This window comes from Chrysochloris asiatica, unplaced genomic scaffold (assembly GCF_000296735.1).
Source record: "Chrysochloris asiatica unplaced genomic scaffold, ChrAsi1.0 scaffold00146, whole genome shotgun sequence".
Classification (NCBI taxonomy): Eukaryota; Metazoa; Chordata; class Mammalia; order Afrosoricida; family Chrysochloridae; genus Chrysochloris; species Chrysochloris asiatica.
In genome coordinates, this window is record NW_006408664.1 from 7,941,349 (window position 1) to 7,962,144 (window position 20,796).

General features: G+C 37.4%; 1 protein-coding gene across 1 annotated transcript in view; it reads right to left on the bottom strand.

The window, feature by feature from the left end:
* Positions 1-2,420: 2,420 nt before the first annotated feature.
* LOC102834341 (cytochrome b5 reductase 4-like) overlaps positions 2,421-20,796 on the bottom strand; it is a 141,745-nt gene continuing 123,369 nt past the window's right edge. The window contains exons 13-16 of the mRNA XM_006870649.1: positions 17,500-17,650; positions 17,123-17,209; positions 5,678-5,842; positions 2,421-2,839 (exon numbers count right to left, since the gene is read on the bottom strand). Of these exons, the coding sequence (XP_006870711.1) occupies positions 2,785-2,839; positions 5,678-5,842; positions 17,123-17,209; positions 17,500-17,650 (458 nt within the window). The 3' untranslated portion in view covers positions 2,421-2,784. The remainder of the gene's footprint in view (positions 2,840-5,677; positions 5,843-17,122; positions 17,210-17,499; positions 17,651-20,796) is intronic.

Genomic DNA, 20,796 nt, shown 5'->3' on the forward strand with positions numbered 1-20,796 from the left:
AATGATGTTGTTGATGTCATCTCAAAGTTCTTCTGGTCTATGTCCAGTAGTGTCTAATGCTTCAAATCTGTTCCTGAGATGATCTCTAAATTCAGTTAGGATATGTTCAAAGTCATTTTTTGGCGCTAGTGGACTTGTTTTAATTTTTTTCAGCTTCACCCTGAACTTGCATTACGAACAATTGATGGACTGCTCCTTGCCTTATTTTGGCTGGTGATGTTGAACTTCTCCACTATCTCTTCCCACAGATATAGTCATTTTGATTTCTGTGTATTCCAGCTGGTAAGGTCCATGTGTATAGTCACCTTTTATGTTGTTTTAAAAAGGTATCATCAATGAATATGTCATCGCTCTAATAAAATTCCATCATGCAATTTCCAGCATCATTCCTATCACCAAGGACACTAAGGTTCACTAATACCTAGGATCAATCTTTTTATTTTCTATTTCACTTTTGACTGCTTCCAAGTTTCCTCTATTCATACTTAGCATATTCTATGTTCTGATCAATGGATGTTTGCAGCTGTTTCTTTTCATATTGAGTCATGCCACATCAGTAAATGAAGGTCCCAAAAGTTTTATCTCATCTGGTAGCATAGTGGTTACAAATCGGACTGTGAACCACAAGGTCAGCAGTTCGAAACTACCAGCCGGTCCGTGGGAGAAAGATGAGGCTTTCTGCTCCTATAAAGATTTACAGCCTTGGAAACCCTGTACAGGGTCGCTATGAGTTGGAACCGACTCCACGGCACATAGCAACAACAACATGTCAAGGTTGACTCTACTTTGAGGAGGCAGCTTTCCCTCAGTTGTATTTTGAAGATTTCCAACCAGAAGGGCTCATCTTTTGGTACTATATCAGACAATGTTCCACTGCTGTTCATAAGGTTTTATCCTTGGCCAATTGTTTTCAGACGCAGACTGCCAGGTCTTTCTTCCTACTGTCTTAATCTGTAAGTGCCACTGAAACCTGTCAACCTGCTGATGTTTGAAATACCAGTGGTATCACCTCCAGGATGACAGCAACATGTAAAGAAACCACAGTACAGAAACTGAAAGATATGTGGTGGTATTAACATTGTGTTGATAAGTGCCATTGAATGAGCTCATAGCGATCTTGTATAGGGTTTCCAAGAAGTTGCTGGTGGGTTTCAACATCTAGCCTTGCTGTTAGCAGTCCACTGCTTATCCTACAGTGCCACACCAGGTATTAACATATAAGTTAATAAAATGAGTGGATAAGATCACCTAGAAGGCGCTTATGGGTTCTCTTTTGCTTTAAAATCTAATAAAAGGAGGAATGAGAAAGTGACATATATGGATAGTAATAGAGCGAAAACTGAAGAAGCCAGGAACAGATTGGAAGAGAGAGGAAAAAGGATGTGATGAGAATGAAATTGACTAAAGTAGGATGAGGTGATATGCTACTAATGAACTCCATCCAAGAGCAAAAAGATAATTTGCAGGAAGAAATGATCCCTCTTAGACTAAGGAGATAATGGAGGTAGAAGAGAGACAGAAATTTAGCTACTGGGTAGGTATGCTGCCAGTCCAGCAAAGCTAGATTCTTGTCTGAGTGACGTTGATGAGGGTAAGAACAGCTATAGAAAAGACTTGAAAAGGTGACAATTTCCAATCAATCATTGCATATTGTGGTCCTCTTAAATGCATAATTTCTCCAGTGACAATTTAGCCCTTCACCCTCACTTCCACTTTATTTTATATCCGTGAAACAGTGGTGCTATATTAATGAAGACTGAAAAAAGAAAGTTAATGGCTTTTCGTGATACTCTACTAAATCCCATCTATGAAAGAACTTGAAGGCTGCACATAGCAGCAGGCAAAAAGGATAAGAAGCCCACACATCAGTGCTTAGGAGGGCTCCCTGCTGAACTGCCAGCTGTGGGGAAAGCTGCCAGCCAGGGAAACAGCATCATTTAGGACAGAGTGTTCCTTTGGAGGAGTTACTATTTAATCTATTTCAAAGCACCGAATAATTATTTTAGGCCACCAGAGAAGATGCTACACTTTCGTTACCTTTGCTGATGCTTTTTTTCAGTTGGTTTTGGCTATGAATTAATCACACCTAGTCCAGCACTATACATGTGAAGAAGCATCTTCAGTATCTTTTATTGCTGCTATTTTGAATTCTCCTTATAGAACCAATATTACTGCATTCAACCACATTCCCACTACAATGATTAAAAAGTGCTCAAATATAATTTTATTTTACTCTGAATCACGCCACACACACACACACACACACACACACACACACACACACACACATAATGTTTGGATCACTTAGTAAGTCATAACATTCCATGTTTTAATATTAATAACAAGGATATAAGTGACCGTTTCCTGAGTTAACAGTGCAATGTAAAATTCATCTGTATTGCTAATTAGACAGTTTACATCATAGAAATGTTATCAAAGTGATCATTTACTTAATCATGTCATAAAACACATGTGCCTATTTTAGAACAGTGATGTAGACAATTTAAATGGTAAATAAACTTATGATTCATAACAAAGAATCCTGTATGCATTTGTTGTGTCATGACTGAATTTCCAGGTCAAATATCAGTAGTAATAAAATAAGTTATGGTACAAAATAAAGCACAAGTTATCTATACTGAAGGAACATTTGATTTCATTTAAGAAACAGAAGCCTGGATCCTAGTTCGTTTTTTTGTATATACAAAAATGTTCTCTTAGAAAACTCTAACCAATCACAAATTTAGATAAATCAGCTGAATAAAGGACAATGACAGTTCTTCATTATGCTGTAAAACTATGTATCTCATCTTTGGAAAAGTTAAGATCATGCAGCAATCTGAAAAACAAATAAAACACAGGTTTCTTTTTTTTAGAGATAACGGTAAAAATAAACAAGATTAAAGTTTACCATGCATTGGTATAATACTTTAATTTTTGTTTTCCCAACTTATTATGCTTTTCTACTTCCCAAACTTAAGTAGGATTAATAGGATCAGATATAGGTTCAATTCTTTTTGGAAATATGATTTCATAGGTTGCTTCTCTTTTCTTTGGTATCCCTTCAAAATCAGTGGATTTTGATGAGATCTTATTTTGCTGTATCGATCCATTAGTTCATTAAGGGACTAAATTTGCCAACATTCTATTTACAGCATTTAAAGCCATATTTTAGTAATCAGTGTGTGCATTTCTTTTCACTATTAGCAACTAAAAAGTCTTGAAAGCAAACACCCTTTTATTTTCCCCATCTCTGTAATAAATAAAGTGGATGTATACTGGATAACAGAACTTTTATTCGACAAGTAATTATATGAGGGTAAGTCAAAAAGTATTGTTTCAAAATTATTGAAACCTTTATTAAACTAAATTACGAAAGTGTGGAGTTATTGTTTCTTGAAAAATCTTCCATCTAGGTCTATACACTTCTGAAGGTGGTGTTGCTCTCTCTCTAACCCTTCCTGGAAAAACTCTGCACTCTTCAATTTACACCATGTCAAATGGCAGTTTTAGTATACTTGAGGGACACAAATTGTGTTCCTTTTCAATGTTCTTTGAGCTCAGGGAACAAAAAACATTTTGAAGGGGCAAGATCAGGGTTATAGGGTGTATGGGTAAGATTTCCCAAACAAATTATTCTCAGACAATCCTTGCTACCCTCAAAGAATGAGCAGGTACATTATCATGATGGAAAAAACTCCTTAGTGCAAATTTCCTGCAGTTTTTCTCAGCAGTGCTGTTTTCCATGTTCTTAAAACTTCTTCCTAATAAGTTCCCATGATTATCCTGTGTCCTTTGAGCTATACCAAAATGACTCCTTTGGAATCCCATAAAATAGTTACCATAACCCTCTGGTTTATCTTTCTACAGGCATCCTAATGAGACTAAAGACAAATGTATAATTGAGGGAACTTGTCTACAGCCATCCACTGATTGTTTTGTTTGGAATTGTTGTTGTTGTTGTTAAGTGCCACTGAGTTGGTTCCGACCCAGAGAGATCCAGCATAGGGTTCCCAAACAGCACCGACCTTGTGGTTCAAACCAATTTTGTGGTCCTACAGTGCCACAGCAGCACTCCTTTGACTGGAATAGACACCTGTATATATGAATTGGAGCCCTAGCAGTAATACTTTCTGACTTACCTCATAAACTGTTTATATATATATGTTTAAAAATGCTTTTATATTGAGTCTGTCTCTCTTATAACATATGAATTTGACAAAATTTCTTCAAATATGGAAAAAATGTTTAAGATGGTTATATTTATAATATAATCTATGTAATCAGCATGAAATTAACTTTAGAGAGTTTCTAAGAGTAGGGATCTCAAAGAAAGAATCATTTTTATGAAGAGTGAAAACTATAGTATAGTAAGAGGCCCATGTAACTGCCAATTAAGAGTGACATCTATAATAAGATGGCAGGAGCAAAGCAATCAAAGAAATATGAGGCTTACACAGATGGATGCACAGGGTACATGTTATGAACAGCCAATTCGGGTTGGAATTGAGCTATCTTATACAGCATGTTCAAGGGTGGGTAACATTATTAATACTCCTGGGACAACTGTAGGCAAGTCACATAGCACAGTATAGAAAGATTATTATTGTTGCTAAGTTGGCTCCAACTCACAGCAACCCTTTATAGGGTTTCTGAAGAATGACTACTGGGTTTGAACTGATGACCTTGCAGAAAGCAGATCAGAAACATTAGCTCTGAGATAAAACTGAGAAAAGAAACCTATAGAGGTTAAAACAAAAAAAACATATGAACAAAACATCCACTACCATTGAATTGATTTTGACTCACGGTGACCCCGTTGGTCAGAGTAGCACTGCCCCGTAGGGTTTCCAAGGCTGTAAATCTTTACAGCAGAAGGCCGTATCTTTCTCCTGTGGAGTGCTGGTGAGTTTGAACTGCTGATATTTTGGTTAGCAGCCAGGTGCTTTGCTAACTGTGGCTTTGCTAACTGGAGCCACTATGGCTCCTACATAGTTTATTGTTATTGTTAAGTACCACACCATCGAGTCAGTTCCGACTCATAGCGACCCTGTGTAGATTTTCTGAGGAGTGGCTGGTGAGCTCGAACCAGTTACCTGTAGTTCAAACTGACCTTGCAGTACAGTGGATTAACCCACAGCGCCACACCAGGACTATAAAAAGTCTTGGTGTGGCACTGTAGGATAAAGCACTGAACCATAAGGTCGGTTTGAACTGCAAAGTCAGAGTTCAAACTTACCAGCTGCTCCTTGGAAACCCCATACAGGGTCGATATAGAACTAAGTCGATATATAAACAACAATAATGATATGTATTCCAAGGCTTTGGTAGAAATATTACTTACTATATGCTATGAAGCTCTGATAGAAGAACCAGATGTGCCAGATATGATCGTGACTTCACTGTCAATTGATCCATGCCAATCATTAGCAGAGATTATGGAGAGCTGGTTGTAACTTACTTTCGTGTTCTTTCTGATACTACGTATAGCTCAGGTCTCTAACTCTTTATGTGTATGAAGATTTAAAAAATCAGTGTTTTTCTTAGGCTGTTATAACAGATTATTAAACTGCAGGTTCACACAAAAAGAAAGAACTGTAAAGTGTCAACTATTTTTTAAGGGAAGCTCTTCATTTTATAGTTTGAACATTGTGTTTTCAACCACATTACTACTTACCTTATCCCTTGTTCTGTAAATGGTGTTGGTCCACAAATGCAGACAAGAACTTTGGATTTATCTGAGCTTCTTATAAAAAATTCAGAAAGAAGAGCTGGTGAAATGTGTCCCTGTTTGCCATTCCATTCAGAAACAGGCTCTGAGAGAACAAATTCAACGTCAAATCTAGACAAAAGAAACATTAAAAAAATGTCTATTATTTAAACATATTCTAAGCATGCTTTGATTTTACTAAAACATATTCTTTAAAAAAATTTTTTTCCATTAGAGCACAATTTTCTATATAAATGTTTCTAGGGAAGCACTGGAATAAATTATAAGCTATGACTTAACAAAAATATACACGTTTAAACTTACATTTACAAAAGATAAGCTTTTGCTATAGATAAGGAGAGTAATTTGGCTACATCAAAAAGAGTGATCCAAGGGAACTCAGAAAGCTCCACATTTCCATTAACAAATGGCTTGCAGAAATCACAATAAAGAGCAACTACCAAGTGCATGTTCACCTTTTCTCTATTGTTTTTTTCTCCAATGAATTTCCAACCCTTATAAGAAACAGCCCACTTGATTTCTCAGTGTTGTGATCAAAGGCTTCAACCTTAACATGACCAGGCCTAGGATCTTCTAGTACATGTGGCATTATCTTTGCATCACTACTATAATTCCACACATTCTCCTTTCTTTTTTTGTAATGCTTCTATCATCCTTTACTCTTCAGTTCTTAGCTTCAGAATCTAACAGGAAAGACTGCACCCCTCTTATCTAGGCTCCTTTATCACATGTGCTGTAGAAAGGTTTTCCTTTTCATGACAGCCCGTAACTTATGGTTGTAAATATGTGGTCACCAAAACAAACGACACTCAACAGCAACAACAACTTTCCCTGTAAGGGGCCTTAGTGGCACTGTGGGTTAGGTACTGGACTTCAAACTGCAAAGTCAGCAGTTCAAACCCTAACGAAGAAAGGTACGGATGGATGTCTTCTTTTGTAAAGATTTACAATCTTGGGAACTCAATATATGATCACTGAGTCTGAATCGATTCAATAGCAGCAGGTCTGGATTGTGTGTGTGTAGTGTGTGTGTTACCTTCCCCATTAGATTATAAATGCCAAGAGACCATGTATTTGCTTTGATTTTCACTGCATTCTTAGTGGCTCCCAAACAGAAGCTACACAGATACTTACGGAATGAAATACAGGAAAGTAAAACGAGGGAACAGAATTCAAATGAATGAGAAGAACATTAAACTAAGTACTTCAATGTAACTTCGGGCCTTTTCTTCCTACAGTCTTCATCTGTTGGGTGAATTGATAGGAATGAGCCACAATAAATTGAAAGTTCTACTTTGGACAGTTGAGCTATTTTCTGAATAACTGGAATTGATTACTAACTAGTCTAAATCTTAGGAAAAAACAGACATGAAGTTTTTCTTCTGATGAGGTTGGAGAATGCAGAATCAGAACAGAAATGACATGCGTCTGGCACAGTTGTGCTCACGTCACTGTCTCAGCTGAGTTAACACTAATAAGAACTGATGTTGCAGTTGTTCTCAGGTGCCATCATGTAAGTTCTGACTCATAGTGACCTGATGTAATCACTGCCAAAGAATGAAACACTGCCTCGTTCTGTGCCAACCTCATAACTGTTAATACGCTTGACTCCATTGCTGCAGTCACTGTGCCAATCCATCTCACTGGGGGTCTTCCTCATTTTTGTTGGCCCTCCACTTTATTGAGCACGATGTCCTTCCCCAGGGACTGGTCCCTTCTGACACTATGTCTGAAGTATGAGAGAAGTCTGGCCATCCTGGCTTCTACAGAGCATTCTGAGTGTACTGTTTCCAACACACATTTGTTTGTTCTTCTGGTAGTCCATGGTACTTAGAATATTCTTCTCAACCACCATAACACAAATGCATCAATTCTTCTCTGGTCTTCCTTATTCATTATCCAACTTTCACATGCATATGATGGTATTAAAAATACCATGGCTTGTGTCAGGCGCACCTTAATCCTCAAACTGTCATATTTGCTCTTAAACACTTTAAAGAGTACTGATGGTGGAGCCAAGCAAAATGAAGTTTTTGACACCTTTAATCTTTTCTCCATTGATCATGATGTTATTTATTGGTCCAGTAGTGATGATTTTTGTTTTCATTATATTGATGTGCAACCCATACCGAAGAGTATTGTCTTTGATTTTCATTACTAAATTTTAAGTATTCTTTGCTTTCAAGAAGCAAAGTTGTTTCATCTACATATCGCAGGTTGTTAATGAGTCTTCCTCCAATCCTGATGTATGAGTCAAAACAAGGCCAAGGGCAAACTGTGGAACAGACTACCAATTGTTCATATGCAAGCTCAGGCTGAAGATGAAGAAAATTCAGACAAGTCCACGTGAGCCAAAATTTTAAACCACTCAGTGTCTCCTTGTTCTGTGTGAACGACTGCCTCTTAGTCTGTGTACAGGTTCCTCAAGAGCTCAATTAGGTGTTCTGGAATAGTTATTTTTCACAGTGTTATCCAATTAATGTAATGATCCACACCTGAATGGAGCATGTTATTGTTGTTAAGTGCCATCGAGTTAGTACCAACTCACGGCGACACTGAATAGGGCTTCCAAGGCGTGCCTGGTGAGTTTGAACTGCTGACCTTGCAGTTCAAACTGACCTTATGGTCGAGTGTTTATCCCAAAGTGCCACACCAGGACACCCATTAATCATATCCCAGGAGAATTTGGAGATCATCTCAAGAAAAGATTTGTTGCTTTAGACACTAATGACTGAAGACCAGAAGAGTTGTGGGATGACATCAAAAACATCATACAGGAAGAAAGCAAAAGATCATTAAGAAAAGAAGAAAGAAATAAAAGACCAAAGTGGATGTAAGAAGAAACTCTGAAACTTGACCTCCTGCATAAAGATGCTAAAGCAAATGGAAGAAGTGAGGAAGTCAAAGCGTTGAACAGAATATTTCAAAGGGCAGCTTAAGACAAAGTCAAGTAGTATAATGAAATGGGCAAAGACCTGGAGTTGGAAAACCAAAAGAGAAGAACACACTATGCATTTCTCAAGCTGAATGAACTGAAGAAGACATTCAAGCCTCAAATTTCAACACTGAAAAATTCTATGGACAAAATACTGACTGACTGATACAGAAAGGATAAAAAGAAGATGGAAGGAATACACATAATCACTATACCAAAAAGAAATGATCGATGTTCAACTATTTCACGAGGAAGCATATGATCAAGAGCCAATGGTACTGAAGGAAGAATTCCAAGGTGCACTGAAGGCAGTGGCAAAAAACAAGACTCCAAGAATTGATGGAATACAAATTGAAATCTTTCAACAAGGTGATGCTGCACTGAAGACATTCTCTCATCTAAGCCAAGAAATTTGGAAAGAGCTATCTGGCCAATTGATTGGAAGAGATCCCTATTGTTGCCCATTCCAGAAAGGTAACCCAACAGAATGCGGAAATCATTGGACAATATCATTAATATCACATGCAAGTAGAGTTTTGTTAAAGATAATTGAAAAACAGGCGCAACAGTACATTGACAGGAAACTGCTGTTCAAGTCAGATTCAGATGAGGACATGGAATGAAAGACACCATTGCTGACGTCAAATGAATCTTGGCTGAAAGCACTAAGAGGTTTGTTTGCCTGTGCTTTTTCGACTATAAAAAGGCATTTTTTTTTTCTAATTTCCAAGAATGAAATTTCCACATTTATTTTTCTTCCATGTGTATAGAAAATGGCAGTGAAGTGTCCTATGAAAGAGGCAGGGAATGGGTGTGGCATGGTGATACCAGATTGGACTTTGTGCATCAAAAGTACACTATTCATTCTGAAAACAAAGGATGTTGTTAGTTGCTAACAGTTCCTTGGATTTCCCATTTGTTTAGAAAGCTGTCAGTTTCTTTGAATCTCTTTTCAAATGACACACTGCATTACAAATGATGGCACTTAACCACTGTGGCATTTCCATATTTAAACCAATAAAAGAAATTTATAAGACATAATAGCATACAATCCTGACATTTAGTAATAGCAATAAAACATGAAGGGTATCCACTTAATTTTTTTTTCTGAACAAACTATCAGAACTGTGTGTGTCATGACAAGCTATGGATAATATTGCAAAGAATGGCTATTTCAGAACACTTAACTGAGCTCATGAGAAACTTGTACATAGACCAAGATGTAGCTGTTTGAACAGAATAAGGAGACAATGAATGGTTTAAAATTAGGAAAGGTGTGTGCCAGGGATGTATTCTTTCACCATACTTACTCAATCTGTATGTTGAGCAAATCATCTGAAAAGTTGGATTATATAAAGAACTGATGAGACTGGTACAAATCAGCACAGACCGAAAGAGTACCAAGCCTTGGAACTAACAGACTAGTCTTAGCTCTGCTTTCAGACTCAACCTCCAAGTCTTGTCTATAAAACGAGGGAAGGAGAACATACAATGTTTTAAATTCTATTACCGAGGATTTCCCATTAAAAATACCTAAGAAATAATTTTTTTATTTTTCTCCCTCTTGGTTCCTATTTAGTATTGGTGGTAATGGTAAATACACCACCATATACAAAATATACAAAAGAGAATACAAAATTCTCTTTCCAAACCTATTTGTCCCTTTCAGATACGTAACATTAAGATAGTTTATTTGTGGAAAAAAGTACAACAAAAAATAACTTAATGGATAAATAAAATAATTTATTTACAAAAAGAAGCCATATTAGCTAAAAATAAAATTAGACGAACAAAGGTATGTGCTGGGACCTATGAAATTACATATTAAAATATATGTGAATTTATGAGAAGAAAACCCTCCAATTATACAAAAACATTTGAATTTTAAAAACCCCCAATCAAAAAAACCAATTTCTCGGTTACATTAAAAGCAAAAGCTGTTTTCTCTGGCTTTATTGCCAATGAGACTGTTGCTGTGATAACATTGCTAAGATACATAAATTAATGCTGAAGTCCCTGTCATCTGCAATAAGTACCCATTCATAATTTTCCTTTTAAAAAAAGGGAAAGAAAGGAAGAACAAAGGCGTAATCAGTGGTACATTTCCTACAGTCATCTCCTAAAGGTGATAGATAACTGAGATACTTGTATAAATCGTGTAAACTTCTCATGCATTTTATATTGCTCCACAAAATGATCCCTGGGCTGTCACTATCAGGCACTCAATGGACAAAGGAACAAGGCGGCATGTATACAATCTATGAATAATATTAAGAGGCTGCCATCTTGTTTTATCTACTTTTTCTATAGGAAGAGAAAAGAAGTTAAACTGGAGCAAGAATAATGCTGTGTTAAGAAACCAGAATTCTTCTATGAGGGATTTCTTATTCCATAATCAAATACAGATAGTTTGAGTGGAATCTTTTCTTCTGGAATTTCTAAGTGAAGGCCAACCTACTGCTTGAAACAATTACAGGGGATTTGCTGGAGGCTTCTGAGTGGTGCAAATAGTTAATTGGCTTGACTGCTACCCAAAAGGTTGGAGGTTTGAATTCACCCAGAGGTACTTCAAAAGAAAGTCTTGGACATCTACTTACAAAATATTAGTCCGTGAAAACCCTATGAAGTACGGTTCTGCTGACACATGTGGGGTTTCCAGGAGCTGGAATCAACTCAACAGCAACTAATTGATGAAAGGCATATTAGTAAACATTCTGAAATGCCTCTGCAAGTTCTAGAAAGGACTAGGACTGTTGAGAAGGCTACATGCAAATAAATATAAACAATTCAGAAGGTGCAAAGTAACTTGGGGTAAAAAGAGGGAAGGTTCATGTACTCCAAAATGTCAATGGAAGTATATAGGTTTGTCAAAAATACATACTTTAGAGCAGAATGAGATGAAAATATTGAAATAGAAATGTATTTGCTATAAAGTACACACAAAGTCTGCAGTCATCCTACAGTTTATTCCTCCTTCCTCCAAAGAATCGGCTTCCCAAAAGTATCTCCTTCATATTTCTCACACAGACCTCCTATCTTTCCATTTTTACTGGCACACCTTCAGATCAAGCCTTTATATTTCCTGTAAAAAACACTGCCGTAACATTCTGAGCCGTGATCTGTAATACACAGTGCTGCCAGATTAGTTCTCCTAAAATCCCAAAGCCAATCCTGCAACTGTTTGCTTAAAAGCTTCAGTAGTTCCTTATAGCCATAATTTCCAATACCCACAGAATAGTATTTCAAGAGTCTATAGGCCCCAGCCTTTCTTGGCTAAAGAAAAATATTAGAAACTACAGGAAAACTTGTTATTTGATCTTAGTAAAAAATAACTCACAAAGTAAACCACTGGGGATTAAGATTAGCTTCAATACATATGAGCATTATGGAAACATTTCTCACAATGAAGCTGAAGTTAGTGATTATTCCTAGAAAAAAAGATTAACCTAACAACTGAGTTCAGGATATACTGATTTGTTAAAACAATCTGTGAACAGGGTTTCCAAGGAGTGATTGATGGTTTTGAACTACTGACTTCGCGGTTACCAGTCCAGTGCTTATCACACAGGTCCATACCAGGACTACTGCAATTATTCCATGACAGAAAGGCTAGCCTGCCAAGTGTTTGGTATATACTGGGATAAAACAAGTTAAATAGGTTTCTTCATATTTTCTGTCATTAATATGGTGAGTTCAAAGTGAATCTTCAAGATGGTAATATGATATACACTTTTCTTATTATTTAATCAAAGTCTTTTGGGATAACAAATGAGCATCTCAAGGAACATTATTTTAAGAAACACACTATTTGAAGAATATTTCCTGGGAGGAACAGAGAGTGACATAAAAGAACAAATTAGGGGCTTAGGAATCTACATGCATTATGGGCAGGAGAAAAAGAAATGGGTTTAGACACACTGTTCAATTCATGCAGAATCATCAGCATTTCCTGTGTTAAATGGGACAAATACATTGCTTGGTTCAGAACTGACACCAGAGTACAAAAATATAGGCAGTCACTATGTTCAGTGTCCACCATTTGTCTGTCAGTTTGTTGTACGGTGGTGGCTTGTGTGTTGCTGTGATTTTGGAAGCTTTGCCACCCATATTTTAACTATAAGCAGGGTCACCTATGATGAACAGGTCTCCACTCCCGGACTACAGCCAATCACTCCCTTCCTTTTGCTACAAAATGTCTACCTTTACATTTCTAACCCCCACAGTCAGTCCTCATAACAATTATTCACTATTGTGCCACATGAGTGCCATCCCCATCTCCTTTATTCAGCCCCGCCCAGACAGACTGGATACTATTCAGTGGAGATTCTACCTTCCTCCGTGCCCTTTGGATCTAGGTTCCCTCTTGAAAGCTTGTAGGCCAGTCACTTCTTGCCTTTGTAGCCCCCCATTTTGGGTAGCCAATGTCCAAGTTGCCTATCTCTGTCTAACTGAGGGGGTAGGAATGATCCTTGCTGTATAGATTTGTTCCCTCTTTTGTGCTATTGCATCCACAGGTGTAGGTCAAGTTCTTCAAATTGTATCAGATTACTCTTTTTTCTTTTTCCCTCTTCTTTCTTCTAGTTGAGCTCTGATCATCCAGCCATTGAAGCCAGGTCAAGTGGGTATTATCTGCAAGTGTGGGTGTTCTTATGCACATGTCCTCTCTTCTTATTAGCTGGACACTTCACTCCACTTTAGTCCTCTGTGGCTATGTCACTGACGCTGAGCCTAGGAGTTCCCAAGTCTTGCCACACTGCTGGCCAACCAGGTCTCCACCTGGGTTCACAAGAGTCTATTGAATGTTGTAGGGCTTAGCTCACAGCTTTATTGCTGTTTTTCCCTCACTTCCCCTTATCGGAGATGAACATGGTCACCAATCACAGCGCATGTCTGCTCGTGTATTCCCACTGAGTCTTAGTCTTGGAAGGGGGTTTGCCCTGAGGGGACCCGACCACTTGCCTTGATGTCTCCTGGGTGAGCAGCTTGCTTGTTCTTGTAGTAATCAGTCAGAGTGCCATTATTGTTGTGTATTTTTCCTGTCCGTCTTTCTTTCAAGAAGTATCTTCTGTTCTAGCTGCTCCAGGCTGGTCTGCTTGTCCTTTCAAATGGAAATTTCTCACCTCAGAAGATTCTGGATGCAGTTCAGAATTCCACCTATGATCTTATGTAATGTAGAGGCGCTACAAGAAGCCTCCTTCACTGGGCACATTGTAGACCCATTTTAGGTATTCCAATCAGTCATAGGAAAAAGACAGACTTACAAGCCCTCTATGGTGATATTTCTGTCTACTCTTTCTCTCCCTCTCAAGATTCTATTTTATAATAATATGCAAGGGAAATCGAGATTCAAAAGACAGCCAAGTATCTTAACATTATTTTCTGTTCAGCTCTTGTACTTCCTCATTTCTTCCATTTGCTTTATTATCTCAACACTAGAGAGCAAGTTTCAGTGTCTCTTCAGACATCCATTTTGACCTTTTCCTTCTTTCTTGTCTTCTTAATAATTTTTTGCTTTCTTCCCGTATGATGTTCTTGATGTCATCCCACAACTCTTCTGGTCTTTGGTCTTAAGTGTTTAATGTATCAAATCTGTTCTTCAGCTGATCTCTAGATTCAGGTGGGATATATTCCAGGTCATATTTTGGCTCTCGTGGACTTGTTTTCATTTTCTTCAGCTTCAGTCTGAATTTGCATATGAGCAATTGAAGGTCTGTTTCATAATCTAGCCCTGGCCATATTTTACTGATGATATGGAGCTTTTTCATCATCTTTCCACAGATGTAGTCGATTTGATTTCTGTGTATTCTATCTGGTGAGGTCCATGCATATAATCATCTCTTATGCTGTCTAAAGAGGTATTTAAAATGAAGAAATCATTGATTTTCCAAAATTCTCTCATGTGACCACCAGCATCATTTCTATCACCAAGGCCATATTTTGTAACTAATGATCCTCTTTGTCCCCAACCTTTGCATTCCAATCTCCAGTAATGATCAATACATCTTGATTACATCAATTTCAGATTGATGAAATTAGTAGAATTCTTTTATTTCTTCCTCACTGGCTTTAGTGGATGGTGCGCAAATGTGAATAATAGTGGTATTAACTGGTTTTCACTGTTTGTTGTTGTTGTTAAGTACCGTGGAGTCAGTTCCAACTCATAGTGACTCTGTACAGGGTTTCTGTGGCTGTAAATCTTTACAGGAGCAGAAAGCCTCATCTTTCTCCCGCGGAATGAATGGCTGATAGTTTCAAACTGCAGACCTTGAGGTTAGCAGCCCGATTCGTAACCGCTACGTGTTGTACCTCGTGACTGATTTGGATATGTTCTTTTTGACAATGCAATACTATTCTTCTTCAATTGTCATTCTTGGCATAGTAAACCATGTGGTTGTCACATTCAAAATGGCCAATACCAGTCCATTTCTGCTCACTAATGCCTAAGATATCGATGTTTATGCATTCCATTTCACTTTTGATAATTTCCAATTTTCCTAGATTCTCACTTCATACATTCCATGTTCTGATTTTCAATGGATGTTTACAGCTGTTTCTCTTCATTTTGAGTTGTGCCCCATCAGCAAATGAAGGTCTTGTGGGCTTTACTCTCATGGGCTTTACTCCATTGGCATCATCACGGTCAACTCTACTTTGAGGAGGCAGCTCTTCCTACCTTTATTGTTGTTAGGTGCCATCGAGTTGGTACTGATTCATAGCGACCTTATGTACAACAGAACAAAAACACTGCCCGATCCTTGGCCAACCTCATTACTGTTGCATGCTTGAGTCCATTGATGCTTCCTACCTTTGTTGTTGTTGTTAAGTGCCATCGAGTCGGTTCCGACCCATAGCGACCCTGTACAGGGTTTCCGAGGATGTAAATCCTTACGGGAGTAGAAAGCCTCATCTTTCTCCTGCGGAGCAGCTGGTAGTTTCGAACCGCTGACCTTAAGGTTCGCAGCCCGATTCGTAACCACTACGCTACCAGAGCTTCCTACCTTAGGTCACCCTTAATTTGTGGCTCAAATGGTTAACTGAATGTTCCACTACTAAATGGAAGGTTGGCAGTTAGCATACACCTAGAGATGTCTCCAAAGAAAGGCCTGGCAATGTAGAAAAGGCTACAGCTATTGAGGGCCTGAAGCATAGTTCTACTCGGAAACACTTGGTGCTATCATGAGGTGGAATCAGCTTGATGCCAACTGCTATTTTTAAAATGTTTGTTGTTGTTGTTAAGTGCTGTCGAGTCAATTGCGACCTATAGCATCCCTGCATAGGGTTCTAAGGAGCAGCTGGTGAGCTTGAACCATTGACCTAGCAGTCTTTGCATTCTGACGCATTAGCCCACAACGCTATACCAGGCTTGTTTATTAACATTAAAAGAGAAAAGAAGGGCAAAGGGAGACTAGAAAAACCATAGCATTATTTATTGTACGTACTAAGGATATTCAGAAAATATTCAGAAGACCCTGGAAATCCTTGAAGAATGAACTGAATTTCCGGTCTTTAACTTGAACATTTAAAAGTTCCATACTATATTACCGTAAACAAAAATATTTACTTCAGATATTTGATGTAACTTTCTATGTCCTGAAATTCTCACAAATAGCTTTTCTTGATCACAAAATTGCTTTAGAAAGTTTGATGGCTTGTCAAATTCGCTCTTCTAAAATATACCTTCTGAATATCCTACTGCTTTTAAGGAGGTGGGGCATATACCTATTTACACTACCTTTTCATTTCAGTTGACTGTGTTAGGGTTCTTTTTTTTAATGAAATAATGTTTCTCCTTTCATTTTGGTTGCCTCATTATAGCACTGAGTTCAGCTGGACTCAAACTTTTTTCTATTGCCTATACCAGCATTCTCCAAAGTGTGTATTGAGGATTATAAGTGACAGGCTATTAATAAGTATTAATGCAAACAAAAAGGAAAAGAATCTTGTTAAAGATGCATTAATAAATGCCTTCCATCCTCAGAAGGATGTTAGCATTATTACAGACTCTTAGAAATCCTGTAGTAAACCAATCTATTTAATTTAATCCATTCTTACCAAATTTATTTGATCTACCTTCTATTATTGGAAAAATTTAAATTACTAAACTAATTAAACAAAATCCTTTCCACTGAAGCCCAATTGAGTAACACAATATAAAGTCCAATATACATTTTATTAGCATATGTGAGGGAGCTTCAAAAAGATCATGGAAAAATGGAATTAAAAGATACTGGAATTTTTTCACAAATTTTTGGAAGGCCCATCATATATTGTCTCTTTGATTTTAGCAGACAGTATTTATTTTTGTTTTTTTGGGGGTGGGAAATGGAAGAAGGGGGAAAGAAGCTTAACATTGTTTACATTTAGAGGTTCATTGATTAGTTTATTCTTTGCTTTCTAGTCAGCTCAGTACTCCAACCAAAGGTAAGGCCTAGACACAAGTAAGAATAGTTTAATACCTCTTATCTTTAAATGCTAATTTCTCCAGTTGGCTTCTCCAAATTATATCATCCTCTGTTTTATTGAAGAACATTAGCTTCACTTTCCTTAAAAGTAAAACAAAACAAAAAAAACCAGAAAGATTTTAATTACATTTAAAATATTCATGAATGGAAAGTCAAAAGCTGAATTAGGGTGAATGTTTTATAGTGCCAATCAAGTTAGCAAAAAGTAGCAGACTGAAATGAGGTAACAACCTAGTAAATAAAACAGCTGGGACGAATGATTGAGGGAATGAGAACCTGTCTGTTAAGGTGCAGTGCTTAATTAATTTAGAATACTGTATAATAATTAATAGCCTCACAAAAGGTAGCAATTAAAAGACAAAATTACATACCTGAGACTGAGCGTATTAGTCAATGCATAATTCAGTATTTTAACCATTGGTGTGAAGCCAGTTCCAGCTGCCAATAAAAAGAGATCTTCTAATTCTTGAAACTGGGATTTTTTTAAATTGCCCTCAGGACTGCTTAAGGAAACATAATCTCCTAAGCAAGGAAATATAAAGTATATCAAATATGAAGACTATATTAATTTTTTATAAAAAGCATAAAACTAGAAGACTGAATTATAGTCGATAATTTTTAAGAAAAACATGATGAATGGTTAACTTGCAGACTGCATATCAGTCTTGGGGTATACATGTAGTTTAGAGGTAATTATTAGACTCCCAAGTATGTCAGCATATGTCATTATAATCAAATTAATGATCAAGTTATATCATACTCATTTTCTAACATTATTTTTCCAAACCGTCTGAAGTCTCTAATTTATAAATAACTGTTAAGGACTTATTCAGAAACTCTCCGTATAGGATCAATTGCTACAGGAAATTATAAGCATCTCCAAAGCAGAGTCCACGTACACCTACCTACCTACCTATCTTCCAACAGTACAGGGTTGCTGTTGTTAAGTGCCACTGAGTTGGTTCTGACTCATAGCAACCCTGTATAGGGTTTCCAAGGAGTGCCTGGTGGCTTTGAACCGTAGATCTTGCAGTGAGCAGTCCAGTGCTTATTCTACAATACCATACCAGGACTCCATAGCACAGGTTTGTTATTTTTGTTATTAAGTGCCACAGAGTCAGTTCCCACCCATAGTGACCCTGTGTAGGGTTTCCAAGGAGCAGATGGTGAGCTTGAACTGCCAACCTTGCAGTTAAAACCGACTTTGCAGTCCAGTGCATTAACCCACATGCCACACTAGGACTACATAGTACTGGGTAGAGAACAGATATTTGCTATTTATGTATTGATTATAGACCACAGATATAAGCTTTCTAGGAGAGTAACCTGAAATAGAAGTTACCTCAAAATCTTATGTGAGTATACGTGCTAACTTTTCCAACATATCTTTGAAATACCTATTGAGTGAAATAAGAGCTATTCTGAATTTAATTCTTACATAAACAAAACAATGGAGTCCTGTGTGGCACTGTAGGTCAAGCACTGGACTGCTAACCCAAGGTTCAAACCCCAAACCTGCTGCTATGAGTTGGAACTGACTCAATGGCATTTAACAACACACTGGGAGAATACAGAACAACAGAGTTGAGAAGTCAGTGTCCATTTTCTACATTGCAGTTTATATAACTACCAAGTACTCACATACAAGAGCTGCCTTTAAGACTGTATGTGTTATCAAGTACTGTTGAGTCATTTCTGACCCATAGCAACCCACAAGGTTTCCAAGGAGCAGCTGGTGAATTTGAACTGCTTACCTTGCCGTTCAAATCAACTTTATGGTAAAGTGTTTATCCTACAGTGCTACATCAGGATTCTAGAATCAGATATTTCCACTGTAATTTAAAAATGAAAAATAAAATTGCTCATGCTTTTTCTTGTTTTCTTTTAATTCACATACTCTTATTTTAAAGTGTTTGAGATGTTTACATTTTTCCCTTTATTTTTCCATAGCAGGAAGGGAAGGATCTTGGAATAACTGATGGACACAATCAGGAAAAAGCCATTTGGTTGTTAAATGAAGAAGCCTCACAGAACGGTATCAACTCAAGGTCTTTTGAGCACAGACCAGTCCTCCCAATGTATAAAAATAATTAGACACAGGCAGGGAAACTGATGCTAATCAAATTCACAAAAGACTATAATTTATATGTGAGAATGTCAAGTGATTTACAATAGAAACTATATTTACATTGTGATCTGAATATTGTATGACCTCATCCAGGGCATTTCCCCCAGTATCAGAATATTAAAGTCAAACTAATCATATAAAGATTACTTGGCAATCATAAGATTGAAACAAAGATGTGGAGACTCTATGAAGTAGTTCATCACTACCATCCAAGAATGTTGTTGTTGTTATGTGCCCTGGAGTCGGTTCCGACTAATAGTGACCCCGTACAGGGTTTCCGAGGCTGTAAATCTTTACAGGGGCAGACTGCCTCATCTTTCTCCTGCGGAACCGCTGGTAGTTTCGAACTGTCGACCTTGAGGTTCACAGCCTGATTCGTAACCACTACGCTACCAGAGCTCCTTACTGCTCTCTAAGTGACACAATTATGTATGTCTATCTCTTCTGGATCAAGCTGAAAAAACACTGTCTTTGTTCTTTGAGTTTCTCTTTTCCATGATCTAGTTTAACTCTCATCCTGCTCTGCTAAAAAACAACAAAAAACGCTACAAAAAGGTTTATACAGGTAGCCCCTGACATATGAGTTACAAAACACCTCACAATTGTTTGTTTTTCTTTTCTTTCTTATTTTGATATATTGTGTCATTTAATAGCATGCACTACATACAATATGACAGCTTGCGATTTGCTGATGAACATCTATTCACTTGCAGATGTTCCATTTTATGATTTACTGTTTAACACACTGCTGCATAGATTCAGTGAGATGTCACTGCAAGATTTATGAAGAAAAAGACCACACAGTCAATTTCCACTAATTTTTTGACTAAATACAATGTTCCCGTTCCCAAGGATAACCCAGATGTCCCAGTTCCAAAAGTGGAGTTATTACAACTGAAAAAGTGCCAATGTCATCTAACTCTTTAGTGTCGAGTTAAAAATTATGATGTGTGTATTTTATTGTATATGTGGCGCTACAGAATAACCACAGACTACTAAACACAAGGATAGTGGTTCAAATCCACCAGTGGATCCTCGGAAACCTTTTCCAGGGTCACTATGAGTGGGAACCACTTGACAACACTTATCAACAACAACAACTATATGTCTTAAAATATATCTGTAGGTTTATATGTAATATTTCCAAGCCCCAAAGATACAGATTAGATTTATGAAGATACTTGTAATAAAAGGCAAAATAATGAAAACTAAAAAAAAAGAGATAATTTATGTCAGAACTGACTAGCTAAGGGACTTGTTTCTAAAATATACAGGAAACTACAACACCTCTATAAGAAAAAGACAAAAAAACCAATAAAAAATGGGCACAGAACAAAAACAGACACTTCACCAAGGAGGAGATCTAGGCAACCAACAAACATATGAAGAAATGTTCATGATCACTAGCCACTGTTGTTGTTGTTAGGTGCCATTGAGTCGGGACTGACTTATAGCGACCTTATGCACAGTAGAACAGAACAATATCCGATCCTGGGCCAACCTCACTACTGTTGCCACACTTGAGTCCATCAATGCTGCC